Genomic DNA, 20494 nt, shown 5'->3' with positions numbered 1-20494 from the left:
AACGGGAAGGGGAGGGCAAGGGAGGGGACGGCGGCGGAAGCGGCTGCTGGCAGGGATGGAGCTGGGAGGTGTCCGGAGCCGGTAAGCGCTGGGCTGGGCTGGGCTGGGCACGGGAGGGTTGGCTCCTGCCCCTCGGCCGCTGTCCCGCCCGTGCCGCGTTCTCCCCGCCCGGGGCTGTGTGTCCGTGCGCTCCCTCCCTCAGCCCCGGCCCCCGCGGTTCGCGGTTCGCAGCCCGCTACCGGCCCTGGTCCCCGGACAGAGCCCGCCCCGGAATGAGGCAGACCCTCCTTCTGTCCCCTTCTGCGTGGGCTCCATCTGGGCCAGCCTGAGGGGAGCTTTACCATCAATAGCGGCTGTGTTAGAGGGGTTCCCTCTGTTCGGGAGCGGCTCTCCCCGGTCCCGTGAGGAGACGCGCCTGAAGGATGAGAGGCAATTCACTCGCTGTCAAAGTAATTGCAGGATGCCGTGGTGAGAGAGACGTTCACAGAGAAAGCATTTACCTGGCAAATTGATGAGCTTTCTTAATTTCAAAGCCTRGGCAAATCATGATAAACATCAGTAGAGAAAAGGCACAATATAATAGCCCCCATGTAATACATCAGGAGGCAGTGAATTACAGAGTAAACCAGGATACATTAAAATGTGGAACCGTTATCATTCATGAGATTTGGGAATGGGGCAACCACTTTGTGCTCATGCTTAACACGAGGTGGTTTTTCTCTTTCATTTCTTAGAATATGAAAGTTTTCCTCCTTTATTCCTAGTTAGAAAACGAGAAGTTCTGATTGTCCTGATAGTTGAAATTGTCATGTTTACAAGTGTGCAGGGGAAATGTTGCATCTTTGTAAAAAAGTTTTTTTTTAAAAGTACAGAATTGAATGTAAATGTGTTCTGTGAGAATGTGACTTGTCTTTTCAACCTCCTTTTCAGAGGAGATTTTTTAAATTTAGATATTAAAAATAATACTGTGCTAACTTGTCTAATTAATCAGATTATACATAGGAAATATACATAGCTAGAACACCAACAAATACATMTTAAATGATACTGGTACTGTGTTCTCCCATTTGAGTTGAGAGGCTGAAGAAACTGTGGTTTTCTTCTACAAATGCTGTGGATTTTGTGTATGTGATATGTTTTTGCATTAGAATATTAGCGTTGGGGAAGTTGTTTCAATTGGGGTACATTTTTATGTGGTTATGGAGTTCCATTTATTAAGCTCCATATTTATTGGGAGCACCATTAGATTTTTTTCAGAAGCTCTTTGTTGTAGGCAAAGCTCCTTAAAATCAGTATTTCCTATGTATATTGCTGTGTATCTACTGGGGAGCAACACTGTGACTCATCTTTAAACAGAAAAATATCATTAGAGCTCACTGTTTCCTTCGAAAGCTAAAACAGATTGTAAGCATGTTCTTAATATTTTACATTAATTTTGCAATTTAATATTCACCTTAGCATTTTATTTCATTGTAGGTAATTTAAGTGATTTTCTAGCATGGACACTGTTGCTAGCCATAGCTGTCATCTTCTCCAGCAGCTACATGMACAGCGTATTCAGGGGCTTCTCTGTGACTGCATGCTGGTGGTGAAAGGAGTCTGCTTCAAAGCACACAAAAATGTATTAGCTGCTTTCAGTCAATATTTCAGGTATGTGACAGAAAATTCTGCTCTTTAAAAAGTTAACTAAATGCTCTTGGCTGAGGTTTCATCTGAGAATGGTATTTTTTTCTGGTGGTTGCAGGCTAAATAACTCTTGGCAGTATAAGGAAGAAGGGGAAATTGTTTGTCCAGAGMTAAAGCTGTGTCAAGTATTCATAGTATGCTCTTTGATTTTGACATTTCCTTGATTTACTTACTTACACTACCTCATATGATGGATTCTGGTGTGGACCTGCATTCAATATTTCACTAGGAAAAGATAACTGCTTACAAGGAACACAGTTGAGTATATTAACAGAGCCAGATAAGGAATATAATTGATGAAGTGTTACCCACTTCTGAATAGTGGGATTGTTTCATCAATTATATTAAAAATAAAATTTAACTATATAGGTTATTGTTGAATCTCTACATATTCAGATTCTCAGATACAATTGTTTTTGAAAGTATACAAGTAGCCCATTTCACCACGACTGGTTTCTTTCCCTTCTGTACTGCACTCTRTTGTGCCTCCAAATTTTGAGTGGTGCTGGATCTCCCAACACAGTGTCTTACTTTAATTATGAGTAAGCTGTTAGATCTGGCAGTTTTTAGACCTTGTTTTTTGAAACATCTCTAAAGCTTGACTACTAATTTGTTTGTAAGAAAACTATTTTTATGTTATGACCAGGGAAAAAAGGTAAAAGGTTCCTTTTTCTCCTCTAGTGGTGTAGTACTGCTGATGAAGTGCAATTATGCTCAAATAGTTTTTTTAAACTACATAAAAAATTTGGTAAGTGCTCAACTCTTACTAAAATTCAATACGATGTAAGTGGCTAATTAATTTAGACTCTCAGCCCAGATCTGTTCATTGTAGTTCTGGCTTTAACTTGGATAGGGTGGTCTAAATTTATGGACACTGGCTTAAGAGTATCCCCTGCATTTCTAAGTTTCAGCCTAGACTCACATTTTCTTAAGATTTAAAGCTTATTGATATTATGCCCACCTTTTAAACACAACCAGATTTGAGATTTAGCCCGCAAAGAGGAACCATCAAGTTTAGGTATTTCCTAGTGTAGGAAGATAACTGGATATGAGTGACTTGACCCCATTTATATATTATTTACTGTGGAACTATCAGGATTTTAATTGGAAGGGTAGAAAGTTGACTGAAAGCCCACTCAATCTAGGACTGGTTGTGCATGTGAAGGACACCATCTCTGATGCTGAGAATACGTCAAATAGTAAGAAGTTTTGTGAATTCATTATMTTTAAGGATTCAATGACAATTGAGTGAATATTGATTGCACTGTTGTTTTAGGATTATGTACCTGTACTCTTCGTTATTCTTTTACTTGGTTCTCATCCAGTACCAGTTAAAAAAAAGTACCTTTTTAATAAGGGAGAACGAATTGAAAATAATGTCATCTTCTTGTTTAACATTACCATCYTCCTGTGTATTTATGGAGAAAGGACTAAGAACTTCAATAAGGTTTACTGACAGACAAATTCAGTTGCCAGAGGACAATAGTTTAGCTGACTTTGAGGTTTGTGTTCTCCATTTTGCTAGAAAATTTCTCATGTCCTGCCCTGTTTGCCATAATTAAAGGAGAAAAACCATTCTGAGTTAACTGATTGTGCAAATTGTCCATAAATTGACCACACCTAATGTGTGAAGAACAGTAAAAAAAACACAAGGATAGGGTGTTATTTGAAAACATTAAARATTACAGAATTAAAGTTAGGTAAAGCATCATTTGCTTTGATTTATACTTCAAGTGCACTAGTGTGGGACTAATATACAAGAAAAGTAGTTGAGCAGTTTGGAGAAATGCATCTTCAAAACCACAGCAATCTGTGTAAGGCCTTAGAATACAAACTGTTGTTTCATACCAGACAGCCTATTTGAGATGTATGTATATTTTTCTTATTGAAGCGTTTGTGAATTATTTGTTTTTGAATATTTGCCTTATTTTATCAGGACCCTTTTCCAGAATTCTTCRGGCCAGAAGAATGATGTGTTTCACTTGGACATTAAAAATGTAGGTGGTATAGGCCAGATCCTGGACTTCATGTACACCTCTCACCTGGATCTTAGTCAGGACAATGTACAAGCTATGCTGGACATTGCCCAGTGTCTCCAAGTGCAAAATGTGCTGAACATYTGCCATACCTTTTTAAAATCTTCCACAGCTGTGGAGCAAGCRGCCAGCATGCCTTGTAATAGTGTCTTTTCACTGCAGAATACTTTGGGTACGGATACCAACTGTGCTAGTGAGGGCTATGGGACAAACCTGCTGCCTGAATGCTCAGCTGACACACAAACTAGCAAAGCCTTGGCTGAGCAGCACTCACATGCATCTCAGTCTGGTAATCTGCACACCCCCTCTGGTGATGCACAGAAACAGCCACAAGACTCCTTAGAGGGCAACTGCACGGAGCTGCCATTTAAACAACCAAATTACTATTATAAACTCCGCAACTTTTACAGCAAACAGTTCTATAAACAAAAYGCTTGCTCTGATCATGACAGAGCAGCTGAACCATCCTTTTCTTACAACTCATCCACAGAAATAAACACAGTGGAGAAYAATTCTTGCACTGTCAATCACTCTGAGTGCATTCTGGAAACCTCTGATCATTTACCGTCAAACTTTCTGGTTCAGTCTGCGAATGAAGCTGCTCCAGAACAAGATGCAGAGAGCACAGTTATGCAGCCCACCAGACAGATGCGGCTCAAAAAGGCAATACACCTCAAAAAGTTAAATTTTCTAAGATCTCAGAAATCAGCAGAGCAGCCACCTGAGCCCCAAAGAGATGACAGTAGAATAACAGAAGTAATGGAACCTGTAAATGAAAGTACCACGGACACGACAGATGTTAGAGTTACTGATGAAAARGAGGCTGAAGATTTAGGGAATTCTGAGAATTTTGAACAAACTGTTGAAATGGAAAGATCTGAAGATCCTTCGGAACAAGAAGGACAATCACAGACTCTTCAGTCACAGAAACAATATACTTGTGAGTTATGTGGGAAGGCTTTCAAACATCCAAGCAATTTGGAGCTGCATAAAAGGTCTCATACAGGTACAGTTATCAGTTACTTGGTCTGCAGACCAAATATTTCAATTACAGAGAGTATCTCGCAGTGTCTCTTGATTCAGAGATGCTGGTTAAGTTTAAACCTTTCAAAAGGTTGTGGTTTGGGTTTTTTTTTTCAATGGAAAATTCTGCAGTAATAAAGAACTGTAGTACTGAGTTTTGCTGGGAGTTGTAGAAAATATTTCTCCTATGTATTTGGCTTTTTGGGTGCTTTTTCAAAGAACATTGTGTGAAAATGAAATTTCAATGGAGTTTTGGTTTTGTCCTGCATTTACATGTCAGTTTGTCAGGTGGCCCAAATGTTTGATCCAGATAACAGTAAAAAGTGTAAATGAATAAATGGTATTATAAGTATACTAGAACACCTCTGTTCTCTCTGATCGTGTATTATTTGTAAGACAAATTTATTATTTACAAGTGATTGGGGCTTGGTGGTAATTTTTTTTAACCTGTACCAATATACTTTATAACAACTTTAATTGTGTTTACCTAGAGAGTAAGGCTCTTGCAGAGTAAATGGGAATTTTGAATTAATGTACTTTATTTTAAAAACTCATAGGTAATATTTTTAAGCCTAACATAGATTTATTTCTAAGGTTCTTTTTATTCTAGTGATAAACAAGACCTGTTATAACTTCAAATTAATTAATTTGTCTGTTCAGTTTAACCAGTATGTCCTATTATTAGATATGCTTTTTCTGAAGAGTTTYTAAGAATTATCTTAGCTAGGCAGGTAACACCATTGATTCAAAGTCCATGAGATGGTGTTACTCCTGATTAAGCTGTTGAATATTTTTTACTTTTCTTTTTCCCTGTATTAAATATACAAATGCATCTCTCTCAATCTTGTCAAATAAACATGACTTTGGAAATGATCACACATGTATTGGTACTTTGATACTAAATATGAAACYCTTTTAGCAGACATTATTTTGTTAACTTATCCTTAGAATGAAAAGTTTATTTTTGCATGTTGTTCATAGAAAAATCTTCCCTGAAACTGAAAATATGAAAATTTTTATTAACTTCCTAAAGTTTTCAATTGTTAGCTTTAACGGCTTCTGTATATTCATATTTCTAATRCTGTTTTTTAACTTGTTCTGCTGTGAGAGAGTTGCATGTGTCTCTTATGTAGATACTCTCTTTGCCTTTTTTTTTATTTTTGAATCTTACTATCTGGTTTGAGCTGGTATAATTAGATATGTTTTAATATCCTAGATTTTCAGGAAAAGAGGCGATCAGATAGAGCATCTAGAAAAATCCTAGTTGAGGGAGAGACTGCAGTAATGTGTGAGTTTGTGCTAGAGAGACTCCTGTTTTCAGGAACTCTGTACTGTTTTTCATACACCAGCTTCTTCAGGTAGTTTTCAAAAATTCCACACTTGAATGCTAGTTAATGTGGCATTAGTATTCTTCTTTGGTTGTGTTAAGAAGACAAAAGTGTAAGAGTCTAAGTTTAACGAATGATAAGCACATCAAAGGATGGAAAAAGTGAGGCAAGGCTATGRCTAGAAGTGCCTGTTTGCTTCCCTGTTATTTTTGGGAATTATTCCTTTTTGCTTCCCTGTTATTACTGTTAATTTATTTTTAAATATCCAATTAGTGCAAAAAGAGCATTTCGGAAATTGCAGGATAGTGAGTGGGATGATAATATTGGAAAGATCTACAGCAGAAGGTACAGGGCACATCTGTATTGTTAATGTTGGATACACTGGTAGTTAAGTAATGTAAGTATATGCTAAAAGCCATTTCTATTCATCTGCCATTTCACAAAGCACAGCAGATTACTAACTAATCAGTTTTATTTAAAAACATACATTTTCTAGAGCTAAGCAAAAGGGTTAGCARGCATGTAATTATTACAGTGCTTACTGAAAGTCCTCCCAAAGTGGCTTTACTGAAGAGATGAAGGAAGCTGAAATGGACATGTGACAGTGGCAAACCTGTTTTTAACCCAAAAACGACGATGCTTTCAACAAGTGCTGTGGTGGCCYAGTTGCCAAGAAGCAGCAAATGTGAAATTCTCTGTCCCTGAACACTAGGAACTACTAAAGAATGTACAGGTTAGCAAGGGTGCATAGATGAGTTTTCAATGTGAAGGCAGCAGACTGTGTTCAACAGTCATTGTACTGGCATGTCTGGCTGCTTTAATTGTATTGTTAGTGGAACTTCAAGGAATCTAAACAGAGTTAACTGTATTGACTTTGATTGATTTTGACTGAATGTTATAATTTGTTCTTTATTATGTTGACATGTCTGAAAAAAGAAAGCAAGTATATCTTTTATATAGTCCATACCTGTCCAGGAGCATCCAGCAGTTTTGTTGAGGTATTTTATGTATTTTCAAGGAACATCTCAAAGAACAACAAAACAAATCCAGGCCAATGGAAAGCACTCTTGGCAGCATGGAATGCAGCAGGAGCAGAGTAGCACTGCCATGTAAWACATTGTTGATCCTCAGCCTTTTCATTCTGACCTTTGCTTGRGCAACCTGTAGCATTCCATGCCTTAGAGAGTACAGCTCCTCACCTTTGTGATCCCTTCAGGAATACCACTTCTGCCTTCATGCCTTTCTCCTCTGGAAATGACACAGCACTGGTTTGGTTCAATAATAACCTATATTGTATACTTTATCTTCACCTCTTGCAGAATGTTGAACAAGGAAGATACAATGGAAGATAGAAAACACAAGGCAGTCCAAGAGTTCAAAAGTAAAGTTCCCTGGATGTTAGTTTRAGCATTGTCTAAACTGTATTCAGTTACTATCTTTCCCCAGTTTTTCTCTGTTTCTGTTGATCCAGCCATGGTTCCCACTACTGTGTACTTTTTCTTCATGTATTCTTGCGGAATGTTGGAAAAGGATACAATCCTGGTGTTCTCAGATAAGGTTTTTTGTTTAGRATTTATAGACAATTGTAGAAKCATAGAATAATTYASATTAGAATGGAACTCCTGAGGTAATCTACTCCAGTCTCCTGCTCCAGGAGCATCGACTTAAATTGGGTTGGTTTGCTCTTGACCTTGTGCATTCAAAATTTTGGACATTTCTTAGGACAGTTTCCACAACCTCTCCAGGCTAACACTCCCAGTGTCTGTCCACCCTCGTGGGGTAAAAGATTATTTTCATGTATCTGTTCAGAATCTCTCATGATCAAACCTGCATCTATCACCTCTTGTCCTAAGACTGTGTACCAGGAACAATCTGCTTGCATCTGCCTTCCCAAGTCTGTAGACAGCAGTAAGATTTCCCATTTGCCTTCTTTTCTCAAGGCTCCAGGTGTCACCAGTGATAGGCAGAGAAGAATAATCCATCTTATTAGCTGCACTTTTCCTGATTTACCCTAGGGTACACTGAGCCTAATTGTTTCACTGTAATAGTTTACTTGATAAGCCCAGTGGTTTGGAATTCTATGCAAGTGCAAAATTGTTCTCCGAAAACGCATTATCGAATTTTCGAAAAAAAAAAACCAACCAACTTTTGTTTTCTCTTTATCTTGGGGTAAAAACCTCAAATTCTTGGTACATCGGTACAATTATAATGAGGCTGCATGCAGCCTACAATAATAGTTTTGAGAAATTTGAGCCTCCAATTTCTTCCCTCTCCCTCTAGTCATTTCAAAGTGAATTCCTGTTCAGATACTATTCTTTAGTCTACATAAATTGTTTTTGGTATAGGTAATTCCTGCAAAGACTGGTTACTAGTTTGTTTTTTTTTCCCTCCATTTCATGTTATCTTGATGCGTCTATGGTTTTCAGAATCTTTCTGAGTTGCTACAGATCTGTCTCCCTGTTGTTTCATTTATATTTTTGTTGTCACTATCAGAATTTTTAGTGTTTTACAAGTTTAAAGCCATAATGAAAGTAAGCCTCAGTGCTCTTTATAGTTGAGTTACTTTATAGTTGATTTACTGGTTTCATAATTTTTATTTTTAATTGAAGAAAAGCTTTTTAAAAACTGCCAAAGGATTTCCATTCTTCATTAAGTAGACAAGGTAGATGAAGTCTCAAGTTGTCAAACTAACTGCAAAGTTGCAGTCTGTGAAGCAACATAACTGTAGGTTAGTCTGTGTTTTAAAATCTTAAGGAGAATTGCATTTAGTCCTTGATCCTAAAATATGTTGAAGAATGTCATCTGTATTTGGCAGGCGGAAAGGAAAATGGAACTTCCACATCTGGATATGGTAGATGTTGCTTGTAACGCTTCAAAGATGGAGAAGTAATATTGATGTAGAGAATACTTGCTGGAAGAGAAGCCAAGAAGTGTTCTGTAAAGTCAGGAAAACTATAATTAAAGAAGTAAATAAAAATCTTTAGACAGTTTTTTTAATCATGACCAAGATGAAAAACARTGTTAAGATCTCTTTTTCCTTCTGGAAATACTCTGTTTTCAAAATAACATGGATTTAGACTGATTTTAGTGCTCTGTACCTGTGTGGCAGATTATGAATGTCCTTTAAACTTGCAGTTAGACTYATGAAAGATAGTAAGTGCAACTGTCATTGAATCCATGGTATCTGAGCATCATTTTTATTTTCAAACTTCTAAAAGATGCACATAAAATTTTATCAACAATGTAAAAACTAGGAAACCAAGAACTAAGCAGGGGAAAAAAAAACACCTTTATGAAATACTGTAGAGGAGAAAAAGTTATTACAAAAATGTATTTGTCTTAAATTGATAGTGAGAGAATTGAATTGTTGTGCAATCATTTTCTAGATTGAGAATCAAGTTATTTTAAAMGGCTAAAGTGGGCTGCACCAGCTTTTACTAAAGCTACTAATCTGTTTGAAGATTCCAGAATAACAGTTTTATGTGTATAACTTTTTGGAGCAAAATGCTTGGTTTAATCTTCAGATGCTTTCATATTGAGAGCATTTTTTACATTGATGAGAATTTGAAAGCAAGTATATATTTTCTGGAAGTGAATGGCTATGTGCTGAGCAGAGATGCATGGTAGACACTGAAAATTGAAATCAGAAAACACAATTCTTCCAAATTAGCTTCTCTTCATTCCTCCTTCTTTTTAACAACGTGTCTCTGTGCAAGTGAAAAAACAGGAGCACTTCCCATGGCTGTTGTTGGACCTTGTAATCTATTCTGTTCTTTCTGGTGATATGATACCCCTTTCATTTGGAAATAGAAGTATTTAAAAAAAATTAAACCCTCACCCTTTTATATCAAAACTCTTCTACATATTTTGAAAGATAAATTCTGTTTCTGAGCAAGTCTGCCTTACAAACTTAGTGGTAAATGCTGTACTTCCCTCTTGAATTCCCCTTAAATACATAGGTAAGTGTCCTTTTGGGGCTATTTTTTACTCTTACATTATGTGTTTTAAAAGGAAGTGTATACCAATTTTAATTATTTCTGTTCTACTGCAACTATTAGAAGTTCTATGTTCTGTTTCTTTTAGGTGAGAAACCTTTTGAATGTAACATTTGTGGGAAACACTTCTCACAGGTGGGAATATTTTATATATTATGGTACTTATTACACTTGAAATGCATCTCTGTTGATTCTAAAATGGGTTTAAGATTTTTTTTTGTTCAAAGACAGACTTCACTTTAGGGATAAATTATTAAAATGTCTTATTTGAAAATAACATGTTTCATGGTTTAGATTTCTTTGATGCATTCTGTGTCTTAGATTCTGTCTGCTTTCAGTAGATATGCTCTGTATTTTACCTTCAAATGAATGYTTAACTATACTGAGCCACAACTGTATTTGAAATACTGAGAACATTCATTTCCAAACTGTTCTTTTGCTGTATACTTAGGGATGTGTTGTGAATAGCATTGTTTACAGTGTCTGAAAAAAGTGCAGGTTCTAGTTTTATATAATGTTATATTCACAGTAGTTTCTTGTTCCTAAATGGCATAAATTATTAAGTAGTTTTGAGTCAGATATCCATGTAATTGGGCTCAGTTTCTTCCAGTGACAAAACTCAGCTAAAAAACTTCTTGTGRAATTTCATGCTTACATACAGAGCCTAAGCTTTAGCTGCTAATTTGCCCTCCAGTGCTTGCTTCCTGTTCTGGGTGCAACAATTAATTTGCATTTYTACAAATTTGGCTCCTAGTTGTCTCACATTTCCAAAATGTCTGTTTCTTTTCTGATTTCGTACTTGAAATGTGCAGTTCTTCGTACAGCAGACAATAAATAGGTGCATATTTTTATACTGAGATTAGATAATGATTGTCAAATAGCTTTGGCATTTCTAATGGCTCCTGGTCTAAGAAGTAGAGTTTTCATGCTCTTTGCCCACCCACCACTGGTTGTACTTCCCCTGCTTCAGTTTCACAGCCAGTGGGATTTGTTTCACCCATGAATCTGAGGCCTTTGTGCYCTCCACCTTGTTGCTAAATATACATATAAGACTGTTTTCAGTGAACAGTACTGTTTTATCATGCTTATTGAGCAATTTTCAGCCAAAYTGGGTCTGCTTTTTAGGCAAAGAACAGCACTTTCATTCATTTTGATGGCTGAACTTCTAGTTTTTGAAAGAAATACATGGATAGTTCCAAATTAAAAGTACTTTTGGCAGAGAAAATGGTATTCTGTCCCACAACAGTTGGGGAAGAAGGGGGAAGTGTCACACATTCAGAGTGTTACGACAGGCATGACAGAATCCTGATGTAACACACTTTGCTCCTCCTTAATTACACAATCAAACAAAGCTGGAAGTTTCTGCCTTTTAATTAAATACTCCCAAACTCAAATATCTGTGTTACCTCACTTGCCTGAAGGTAGAGGTAGATACAGATTGCTGGACAATCCCTACAYGTCCAGCCCATGAGCCAGGGCATTCAGCCTCTGTGCTGCAGTTCTTTCTCTGGTCGTAAARGGGTCTTGCATAATTCTGAGCTACTTGCTTTTGAATCCTGCAGGTAAGATTCCACCTACCAGAAAGTAAGATGCAAGGATGATTACTTTTGCTTAAAATAATTATCCTTTGCAAGGATAATTACTACTTTTTGCTTAAAATACCATCTCTGATCTTGTCCTTTATCTTCTCCATCTGCAGGCAGATACAGAAATAGAAACACTTTTCTTATTTAAACCTTCATGTTCTGTGCTTTTGAGACAGTTGTGCTTGGTGGGATGTCTGCTCCTGCTGAATGTAGCTGATGTGCTGTGTGTTGGAATGTGCAGCAGAAAATGAAGGAAGTAGGGGAAATTGACATTGGAACTCAGAGCTGAGAGGAAACAGCTACAAATGTCTTTGATTTTTGAAGGAAGACATTCCTTTTTTACTTCCATGCCTACATCTTCCCTTACTGCTTGTACACAGCTATATGATGTGAACTCTAGCTGGTGATCCAGGATATTGTGTTTTGCCTCCTTCTGCAGAACTTCTTTTGGGGGCCTGTATGCATAAGTCCCTTTATTTTGAAAGCTAGCCATTTAAAAAAGGGCTGAATCTGGCATATCTCTCTGGTCTGCAAATTTGTGAGGAGTTCTATGCAACCATAAAGAGGATTCTTCTGTGCATTTTTTTCTTGCACTGAAATGCAAGTCAAAGACCCCTTAGGTTTTTTTTCATTGGGATGGGATGTGATGCTTTAGCCAAGATTGTGTGCCAGCTTTAAAGCTTAAGAAAGAGTACAAGCTAATGATGTTTTTACCCTTTTTTTGTTTTAGCACAGTTACTAACAAGCTTTGCCCTCATTAGGARGAAATKACATAGCCTTGTAATAAAGAAATGRTTCTACTKGCTGYTTTYTGTAAAATGCTTTTATTCTTACTTRAAATGCCTTTATGGGAACTATTTTAAAATTGCACTTCAAATTCACCCTCTATCTTTATTTGGAATAATTTTAAAATGCCCATGATAGGGTTTGTTTCTGACATGGATAGAAGTAAAGGTTCTGTCTGTTTTCTGTGTGTTTTTCTCGAATGCACTCTGCGTGAAATCCCTTGTCTTTGAAAAGCAAAAATTATTCCATGGTTCATCTTCTTCTTCCCCCCAAATAAGTACCTAATGCCTCTCTTTGAGTGGATTTCAATATTAGAAAGTTTGGCCTTAGAAAACAGTGGTTCAGTCACACTGTTGTCTGGAAAAATGTGCAGGGGTTAAAGGGAGCTCTCTCAGGGTTCAAACATTGATCCAGTTGATAGTGTCCTCTGTTTGTGTGTGCCTGCAACACTTGAGTTCTGGTCTATTATAAGGTCTGATTACAGTGATGAATCATCACAGGCCCTTTATTACCTAAATGACTCAGAAGAAATTACTCTGGGTCTTATTTTTGTTGTCTTACTGTGACTGATGGGGACATGATAATCTTTGCATCCCAACTTTTCTTTCCTGATATAAAGGACTTTAATGCTTCCTTAGTGCACTTAAATAAAAACAGGTGGCTATCAATAAAAGGGAGTGGAAGGGTTAAAAACTGACCATGGAAGTACTCACAATATATGGAAAGAATATAGCTTTTCTGCAAAGTATGTGTTGTGCTTTGGGAACTGAACYCAGTGGAGTAACCATTGAGTGGCTTTAAAACATTTTTTTAAAAAGTTAGACTCTGTAAGAAGGTTTTATCTAGTCATTGTCTGGCTTGCCTGCTAGACTAGCATGATTTTCATAGCATTAAGAGAGGAAATATTAGTAACATAGTAGTTACCAACCATCCCATTCGTTCATTTCTGTACTTCCTCTTCTATTTTGGTATGAATAAATAATTTCAAGTTTGGAGCATTTGAGTATTTTATGGATTGAAACATGTTCACCCGATTCTTTTTAACCACCTGGCAGGTGAATTCAGACACCTTTGTGTAACAATATTTTATTTGTAGGACAGGGAAAGTGAGACTAACATGAACCATGTTGCTAGTAAGTTAGTAAGTTTTCTTTTTCACTGCATTCCAGATAGTGTAATTTTCATTTATAATTGGATCTGTTTTCAACAACAGGTCTTTCTTTTCCCTTAGCATTTAATTTCAGGCTGCTTCTTTTTACTTTTTTTCCTATTTCTGTTCTTGTCAATGTTTAATTGTATACGTAAACAATTTGATGTTGAAGTACATGGTCGTCTGTCTTTACTAGATAAGAATGCTTAAGTTCACACATGCTTTGTAGTCTTCACTGCCTTAGGAGTAGGAATAAAAAGCCAGTCTCATAGTTCSCATCATTGTTTGTTTCAGTCTGTATACAACAACAGGCTAGCTGAATTTAARTATTTAAATTACTGTCCCTTCAGGCAGGTAATCTCCAGACACATTTACGTCGTCATTCTGGTGAGAAGCCATACATTTGTGAAATCTGTGGGAAAAGGTGAGTAGAATTGTTCATTTTAGTAAAGTTAACATGAAAAAAATTGTTCATGTTTTACACTAAACTAAGGGCCAAGAGCTGCCCGGTTTTGTTTGGAAGATGCTGGGTTTAAAAGTGTGCTGATGGGATTAAAATGTATAAATTCTGCAACTGACTTGTTGTAAGATAATCATGTCACCAGAGCTTGTGGTCTGAATGTTTTGTATATTGGTATGTAGTTTAGAATATCCTGTTGTGTGTATTTTGAGCAGTATGAGTTACAGTAAATCATGCAGGTTGTACCTTTTTCTCTGCTTTTTTCATTATTTGGTGATTTTTTTTTTTACTTTTTATGGAATTCTGAAGTATGGGACATTTGACAAATTTAAACAAAGCATCAAATAATTCTGGTTTCTGTTAGCTAACAGGTGACAGAAAATGCCCTCATGCAGGAGTAGCATAAAATACAGAATGAATTAGTAACATTAATGGTGAAAATCGTTTTGGAGGGTTTTTTCTAGCATATATTCAATCAGACATCAGTTTTAAAAAWGCTTTTCTTCACTGCATCCATTTATCTGTGTATTAGGTCTTTGTTCAGTAGAGCAGGCATTCATTAAAGCAAATTTCCACATGATACTCAGTTTAGAGAAATAAGGGCCTTATAAAGGCACTAACTGGGTTTGTGTGTTSTGTTACAGATTTGCTGCTTCTGGTGATGTACAGCGTCATATTATTATTCATTCAGGAGAAAAACCTCACCTGTGTGATATCTGTGGCAGAGGTGTGTAAGAGCCAAAGTTTCTGCCTCGGGTTTTTTTGACCAAAATGTGAGGAGTCATTTTTAATCTCAGTGTCTGTCACATTTTTCTAGGTTTCAGTAACTTCAGTAATTTAAAGGAGCACAAAAAGACCCATACAGCAGACAAAGTATTCACCTGCGACGAATGTGGGAAGTCGTTTAATATGCAACGAAAATTGGTRAAGCACAGAATAAGGCACACTGGAGAGAGACCATACAGCTGTTCAGCTTGTGGTAAGATTCACTGGGCWTTGCTTGGTTGTGTCTTTGCTTTTCAAATGATAAGTTGAAGTTCCTTTGTCAGCAGAATAACAATTAACCAAAATTATTTTAAATTGAAATACCATGTTGTGAAAGGTAGTCACAAAATCTTCTGTCTTGCTTGCTTCATAGTCTTTAATTTCATGTAATACTCCTTTATTCTCATAAGTGTAAAAGAGAATTTCAGTTGAAAATTAGAGAAAGGAAGTAAGAGGAATCAGCATTGTATATGTATGTGTTCACTAAAGAGCTTCTGATAGTAGTTGCTTCAAAAATAGATTTATTTTCAGAATAGTCCTTTCTGATGGAAAGTTAAGTTTGACATTGTTTGGCTATTGACGGGGTCTTTTTTTTTCCCAATTGCATACTATTTGATTTTAAGTGTATTCACCCATGGAGGTTGATAATAACAATCTTTTGTTACTTTACTTTACACTCTGGAATATCATCAAAACTCGGTCAAACTCTTTCATACCAGAGAACACTCATTTTCAAAATTTGTTAAATAGGCCATTCTTCCAGCTGGTCTGAAAATGGCCTTTGAACAGGTTCATTCTGATCTCATTTGGTATTTAGTAGACTGTATACTACTGGGTTTTTTTGCCCTTTAGTGCTATTTTGATGGAGTTTCATTTATATTCTAAGGAATCATCTCTGGAGGAGTGTAGCTTCATATGTTCAAATTCAAATGCAGTATGTTTTATTTGCAGTGTCTTAAGTCACAAGAAAAAGCCAATATTATCAGGAGGCTTTGCATTGGAGTGGGGAAATAGACATGCAGGATRGGAAAATATAAACAATCAGTTGTGTTGCTGTYRTTAAAYARGCTTGTTTTCATTTTGTCTTGTAGTAGTCTTTTGAATATTTTTAATTTTAGCCAGGTCTTCTTATTATGAAAAGGCGAAAAATGTGCAGAGGATCTGATGAAGYATTAAGAAATCATTCTCATTACACAAAAATCCAGTTGTATTACTCCAATAATTTTTAATCTTATCATTAATGTTTAATGGCTGTTCTGAAGAGAAATCTGTACAGCAAAATAAAAAGTGTGCTGCTGAAAACTGAGACTGCAGTTTTATTGGSCAGTCATTTAATACAGTTCATTTTAGTTGGTATTTGTCCTCACAAAATAAATGAGATGAAAATCACAAGCTTACTTCTACTATTTTAAAGAATGTGAGATGACTGAATCATGTAGCAATTCTGGAAATTAGTTCTCTCTTGCTCTGCTTGTTCTACATTTTGCCTTRGTTCAGCCTCAGATACCTTTTTCTTTGCAGTGTGTTGATTGAGCTTATTTGAGTCTGTGGCTTTGAAGATAGTCTAATATTTACAGCAACARAAAAATTACAGTTCTCACACATTCTCTGGCTAGAATATAAAAAAGGACTGCTGCATTTTGTTAGCTGAAAGTTAAGAAAAAAGCTGTCTTTGTCAGCACTTTGAGAGTAGTTCCTTGATAATGAACAARCCATTTCTTTCTATGATGCAGCTCTCACTGGAAGAATATATTTAAAAGCTTATCAGCATACTTTTTTCCAGACAGACGAATTGATAGTTTAAAATAAGTTGGKTTTTTTCTCCATGAAGATTGAGACAAACTGAGAGCACTCACATCTTTCAAATACTAATGGATATTCCTGTCTCTGGAGACAAAAACTAAACCCACTCATTGGGAAACACTAGTTAGAAAATCAGATCAAGAAGAAGAAACAAGTTAATGGAATTGTAAAAGTAGATGGAACTCGTTTGAACCTGTTCTAGATAAATGACTGGGTTGTATGATGTTGTATCACTTGATAGTTTCTGTAATTAAAACATGTTTATTCAGTTGTGTTAAGAACAAAATGTTAATCTATCACTTCTGTCTTGCAGGGAAATGTTTTGCAGGCTCCGGTGAYCTGCGCAGGCACGTGAGGACGCACACGGGGGAGAAGCCCTATACCTGTGAGACGTGTAACAAGTGCTTCACCCGCTCGGCCGTCCTGCGGCGCCACAAGAAGATGCACTGCAAGGCCTCTGAGGAGGGGCCCAACACCCTCGAGGAGTTGGCTCAAGGGATTGAAACCTCAGACCTTGACAAGTCCCAGAGCTCTGACTCTTTTGGCCAAGAYATGTCTGTTACGTTGTTACCCGTGTCTGTTAAATTTCCCCTTCGTCCGGCTGTGAACTCTGCTGAATTTGACGGTTCCGGAGATTCCTACTGCAAGTTACGATCAATGATCCAGCACCACGACTCTGCAAACCCGGAGAAACTCAGTGTGGATTCTGCTAAGGTGCTGAAAGCCCAGGCACAGCAGACTCCACTAGCAGCACCCCCATATGGCTATGCAGACGTGGATGTGTCCTCAGCAGAGGAACCCTTGCAGTCTGACGGCATCCCCATGATCCGCTCCTCCGGGGCTGGCCTGGACAGTGACCCTCTGGGCAGCCGGRCCTCCTCTGCCCCTTACAAGAGTAACGAGGGCCCCTTCTTCTCCAGCATGACCCTCTGGGGCTTAGCCATGAAGACCTTGCAAAATGAAAGTGAATTGGAACAGTGAGGGATCAGCTGACTGCACCAAAACTTCTTAGAGGCATTTCGTGCTAATGTGATTGCAATTGCACTGCAGCATGGAGAGATCACAGGTAGTTTTTAAGCCAGGTAGCRTGGGCACTGACAGGAATCAAAGTGTGTATTCCCAGAACCCTGTGTAGGCTGCCTTTATTTACACTACTTCTCAGCAAAGTGTAAATGCACTGTTGGGGACCTTCATTGTTCTGTGACTGCACTGTGTGGCTTATGTTATTGCCATGATTTACTAAAATTTGCCACTGACTAAATTTTCCATTTAACTTGGAATTTTTTACCTGGTGATGGAGGAAAGAATGGCCAGTGTCTAATTTCATTATGTTCTAATTTCATGAGTATAATTCCAAGTATGGGTTATCAGAGCTGTGTAAGGGTGTAGATATGACAGGAGGAAAATCCCTAGTGAACCTGAGTTTCAGTAGTGGCTTTCTTACCAGTAGGGTCATTGGTTTACAGGACCTGAGTATTGTGGCATTGAATTTAAATGTTAAATACTGGACAATATTTGTGATAGTGCAAAGTAACTGTATATCTAGAAACTTTATTTTTTTACAACAAAAGCTTTTTTTAGTATTTTATAAACTATTTTGCACAGCAGATTATTTGTATAATGAAGGCCAAGATCAAGTCGTGAATAAAGGGAAGTTGTTTTACATTGCTTGATGTGTTTAATCTTTCTATGAAGGATTTTTGGTAGTGGCTCCATCTATTCCAGGTATCTTTACAATGCTAATGGGGATRCCACCACAAGAAGAGCTGCACTATAAAATAAATGCAATCAATACAGCAGTGGTTTGTCTTGTACTTGAATGAGTATAAAACATTGGCTGATTAATGGAATAAATAGACTGTTACAGGATAGGAATGTTGCTTAGAGGCCTTTTTCTGCTTTGCTGATTTGAATGGTTGCTGCATTCAGTTTAACTGCTGCCTATAGATACATGACATTCTGTGGAAGTTTAACACTTGGAAAATACAGTATTTTTCTATCTTTAAGTGCTCACCAATTTTTTCCCCMAAAAAATTCAAAACTAGTTCTTCCATCTCTTTACGTGACAATCTGGGGCTTCACTTCCTTTCTTCGTTTACTTGGTTCTTGTACCTTCCTATTTTTAACTTGAGTTGAAAATGAGAGTGTTAAAAATGAGTTAAAATGAGAGTGTTACTGACCAGAGCATAGCAGGGTGTCCTTCAGACAAAAGGGGCAGCACATTACACTGAGTCTCAAAAGATACACATTTCTCTCAATAGCCATTTAAAGATATGAAAAACATTTTTATTACATTAGCAGACTAGTTGAAAAAATATGTATATAAATTCAGCTGCACTGGAGGGCAAATTGGGAATTTTTTTTCACCTTTCTTTTCTTGTAGTGCACGTTGTAGTGCACATATACCAGGGAGTTTTGAAACATCTCTGTTTTTTCCAGCCAGTGAAGTCAAAACACAGCAGCTTTTCAGGGTGTGTTTGTTAAAAATAGCACATAGTCTAGCTGAGCACAGTCCCACATGGATTAAGCAGGGAACACGTTATGTATATGAGCCCTTAGCTCTTCCCTCATTCTTTGCCTTTTGCCATATTTGCAGTTCCCTGTGGGAATTGCCCACAGCCCAGGTATTACCGTGCTGTCCCTGACCACGTGTGCTCATGCTCTCACTCTGCTTTCCTTGCACTTCTGCCTAAGGCAAAATGTGGGTATCTGCCAGTCACCAGCTCTCTATGTTTCTTCTTGTCAGAAACTATTTTTAAATTTCCTTATCCCAAGAGAAAATCGAAATTTGACTCTGTTCCCACGAGGATTCTGTTACTTGGAAAGGACCAATCTGCAATTTGAGAACCTCCTAACTTTTTAGTTGTCTCTGGTTCCGTTGTGGTTTTTCTTCCTCTGTGGTATTTTTGAAGAGTTTAAAACAAACCATGTTGCAACCTTTGTTCTCTTCTAACAGTGTTGGAGATCTGGAGGAATGTGTAAGTCTGTCACAAAGTGACAACTTGAGATACTTTTAAACAGATTGGATTGAAGGTATCAGGTGCTTTGGGCCAAGAGGACAGCTCTCTTGCAGTAAGGATAATCCCCCTTGCTTGTCAGTATTTCTTTCTCCGAGAGTTGTTTCACGCCAGAARCACGAAAGTTCTCAAAACTGCTACCAGACTGTGAGTGCTGTTTGCAGTTTGGAGGGTTTGTTCAAACACCACGTTGCAATGTGGCATCTTTGAGAAGGAAGTAAAGCAAGCACTGGTAGGAAGAAGCTGGAACCAGAAAAAGAAGGAGTTGCAGCACTGGGAAAGAGCTCTAAAAACTTGTTTCTGGCTTGAAGGAAAAGCTGAGAAAGARGGAATGAATATTTATGTATGGAGTAAGAAGTTTTGGATTAAGAAGCTACATCCCTGCAGCCACTTTGCAGTGCGAATGTCACTGCCTGACARCAAGAAAATGTATTTTGCTGTTATGTTTCCAAAATCAGATACAGTCTGTCACGTCCATTTAATATTGCCTGAGCTTTTCTCTGGGAGACCTCAGTAGAAAATTACCTTGAAAGAGGATCTTTCCTGTATCCTAATAAATTTCTGTGCCAGCCTACAGGTCCATAATGAAGAGGATATTTGAGTGAAAATAGYAAATATGGTTTCATAGTCCTGGGTGCTGCCATAAACCTGGCACAGCTGGAGAGGTGCAGCTATCCTGTGACTTTGAAGAACAGGTGGAAACTGTGACACAAGGGCAGAGCCAATGGTATTTTACAAGGAGCAGACATCCATCCATAGCTGTTGCTCATAAATACCCACAGCCAGGATGCTGAGGGGGCAAATAAAACATCAGTCCTTTGGCCAATACCAGGCAGTGCAGCAGTGCTATTATAGTTGA

The 20494-nt window shown here is 37.6% G+C and overlaps 1 protein-coding gene across 2 annotated transcripts; it reads left to right on the top strand.

Moving 5' to 3' along the window:
• Nucleotides 1-20: 20 nt before the first annotated feature.
• On the top strand, nucleotides 21-18537 carry ZBTB49 (zinc finger and BTB domain containing 49). 2 transcript variants are annotated; one of them, XM_057373491.1, is made up of 8 exons: nucleotides 21-81; nucleotides 1477-1650; nucleotides 3623-4728; nucleotides 10157-10203; nucleotides 13941-14014; nucleotides 14695-14777; nucleotides 14868-15029; nucleotides 16932-18537. In XM_057373491.1, the coding sequence occupies exons 2-8, from the start codon at nucleotides 1499-1501 to the stop codon at nucleotides 17597-17599; spliced, it is 2292 nt and encodes a 763-aa protein (XP_057229474.1). In that variant the 5' UTR covers nucleotides 21-81; nucleotides 1477-1498; the 3' UTR covers nucleotides 17600-18537. The 2 variants fall into 2 exon arrangements, with proteins under 2 accessions (XP_057229474.1, XP_057229475.1); XM_057373492.1 differs by lacking the exon at nucleotides 21-81 and adding an exon at nucleotides 163-449.
• Nucleotides 18538-20494: the final 1957 nt, after the last annotated feature.

This window comes from Malurus melanocephalus, unplaced genomic scaffold (assembly GCF_030028575.1).
Source record: "Malurus melanocephalus ecotype Western Australia unplaced genomic scaffold, MMel_1.1 scaffold_199, whole genome shotgun sequence".
In the NCBI taxonomy this organism is placed as follows: domain Eukaryota; kingdom Metazoa; phylum Chordata; class Aves; order Passeriformes; family Maluridae; genus Malurus; species Malurus melanocephalus.
The sequence above is the reverse complement of the archived record's forward strand: the minus strand, read 5'-3'. Positions and strand labels throughout refer to the sequence as shown.